This window comes from Gouania willdenowi, chromosome 9, assembly GCF_900634775.1.
Source record: "Gouania willdenowi chromosome 9, fGouWil2.1, whole genome shotgun sequence".
NCBI lineage: Eukaryota > Metazoa > Chordata > Actinopteri > Blenniiformes > Gobiesocidae > Gouania > Gouania willdenowi.
The window spans coordinates 42,973,675-42,975,876 of NC_041052.1; the positions used below are offsets into that span (position 1 = coordinate 42,973,675).

General features: G+C 35.6%; 1 protein-coding gene and 1 pseudogene across 1 annotated transcript in view; one reads left to right on the top strand and one right to left on the bottom strand.

Annotated features, from left to right (window-relative positions):
* Positions 1-662, bottom strand: part of LOC114470137 (outer dense fiber protein 2-like) — a 9,090-nt pseudogene extending 8,428 nt beyond the window's left edge.
* Positions 663-1,722: 1,060 nt separating this feature from the next.
* Positions 1,723-2,202, top strand: part of LOC114470138 (nucleoporin GLE1-like) — a 13,473-nt gene continuing 12,993 nt past the window's right edge. Inside the window, exons 1-2 of the mRNA XM_028458149.1 lie at positions 1,723-1,761; positions 1,916-2,152. Coding sequence (XP_028313950.1) covers positions 1,723-1,761; positions 1,916-2,152 — 276 coding nt within the window. The remainder of the gene's footprint in view (positions 1,762-1,915; positions 2,153-2,202) is intronic.

The following is a 2,202-nucleotide window of genomic DNA, read 5'->3' on the forward strand; positions in this document are numbered from 1 at the left end:
CTAAACTAAGTAACTAAACTATTTAGTAATGTTTACTAAGTAATCACAGTGTGTGTGATTTTCAAACCTTTTCTGAGTCCAAATGCTGAGCGAGCTGTAAAATCTCTCTCTCTTTGTGTGATAGTTTGACTGAGAGTCTCTGAAACACATATAAAATAATAAATAATAATAATAAAAGCTAAATATCATAATAAGTGGTAAGTTAACTACTTACATTATTCTCCACTTTACTGTTGGCCAACCTGGTGTTTAAATCTTCTTCCAGTGATCCTCTCTAAGGAAACAACAGTAGAAGTCGTTATTAACACTCACTGACTGACTATGTTGAACCCATGTGTAGCACCAGCCTTTCTAAGGAGCTCTCCAAGGTGGACATTAGTGTTATCAAACATGGCTATCTTCTCCATTAGCAGCTCCTGCTGTCGTTTCAGTGAAGCTGGCAGACACTTGTCCTGAAAGAGTGAATAAAAGCACTTTTATAAGACTGACAGTCATCAGATATTCTGTTTCTAATCTTAGATTTTATAAAAACATACCTTTGGAACACTGTTGATAGTCTCATTGAGAGTTATCAATTGATTAGCTATAGCTATGCCATCAATTTCTGCCTCAACTAGTGCTCTGAGAAGATCCTCTCTATGTTCACACTCAGAGGTCCACCTTTAAAACAAACATCAGCAGCAGGACAATGAACAAAGCCTCATTAACTAGAGGTGGAGGATGTGAATCTAGTATTTATATCTATATTTATATTTCTCCAGCTAATGTTGTAACATCCTTTTCACATTAATATGTAATTACAGAACCCTAAGCAGGCCAGATACCAGAGTTGGGCTCAATTACATTTATGGTGAACGTCATTTTTTCAATTACAAATAACATTCTAATTATTATTTTCCCCCTAAAAGTCAATTACAATTATGTTTCAATTCAAGTTCAATTAAAATTATTTACAATTACAGCCTTTAATAAATAACCTTATTAAATGTAACTTTCCTCTTGTGTTAGCTTTCTGTTAGCATCTCTAATGCTAACGGGTCAGTTTGACCCATGTCTATAATCAGCTGTAAAATACATTAATAAATATTATCTATCATCTAATTAATTTATCATCTATTGATTACCGTGTTAGGATTCCTAATCAATATATTGGTATTAATATTTATGATGTGGATGTCTGAGTATTTTTACTGTCACTATAAACATAGATTTATATTATTATTAAATGCTAAAAATGATCCTGAAGAGAAATAACAGGTAGTGGGAAAATATTGATCAGAATCATATTTTAATAATTATTAAGTACGTATGTGTGAGACATAGAACTGTAACATGGTTCCCCAGGTTTGCATTTAATTAAATTGTAATTGACAGTTTGTAGATAATTTCCATAACAACTACAATTACAAAGTAAATTATCTGAACTCAATTATGATTATATTATGATTACAGCAACTACTGATTTTTTCGATTAAGATTACAGTTATATTTACGTCATAATTGTAATTAATTACCAATTATCTGATTGCAATTGTAACTGAGGCCAGACTTCCGGTGGCGTGCTGCATGGTATGACGGTATTAGCCTTAAATTCACCTTCATTCAAGAACCTTTATCATTCAATTTGACCATAAACTGATGCAATAATGAACGGGGACAAAAACAAGAAAGAGGACATGGGTTGAAAACAAGTCGCTGCTGGAGAAGCTTCAACCATACAAGATGGAGGACAAAGAAAGAGCAAAACTCTGGACTCAATCCGTAAAGTTGTGAGTGAAGCCGTGTCCACAGGGATGGAAAAAGATCTTAGTGATTTCATGAAACAGATGGATGAGTTCACGTTGGAAATAAACTGTAAAATACAAGATGTAACAAGTCAGATGGAGGAAAACATGGCTGACATGGGATTCTTCAGAATCAGAGTGCACTACATGATAAAGTGTCGGACTGGGAGGGGCTCTCCAGGTGTAATAATATCAGGATCTACGGCGTCCCGGAGGATGCAGAGGGCAACTCCGCTGTGTCGTTCATTGAAAAACTGATAAAGTCAGAGCTGGGAGCGAATATTACCGAGGATGGTGATTTGGGGATTGAGCGTGCTCACCGCTCCCTGACACCAAGACCACCTGGAAGCGCCCCACTACGCTCCATGGTGATCTGGTTCCTCAAGTTCTCAGTTAAAGAAAAGATTCTCCATATCGA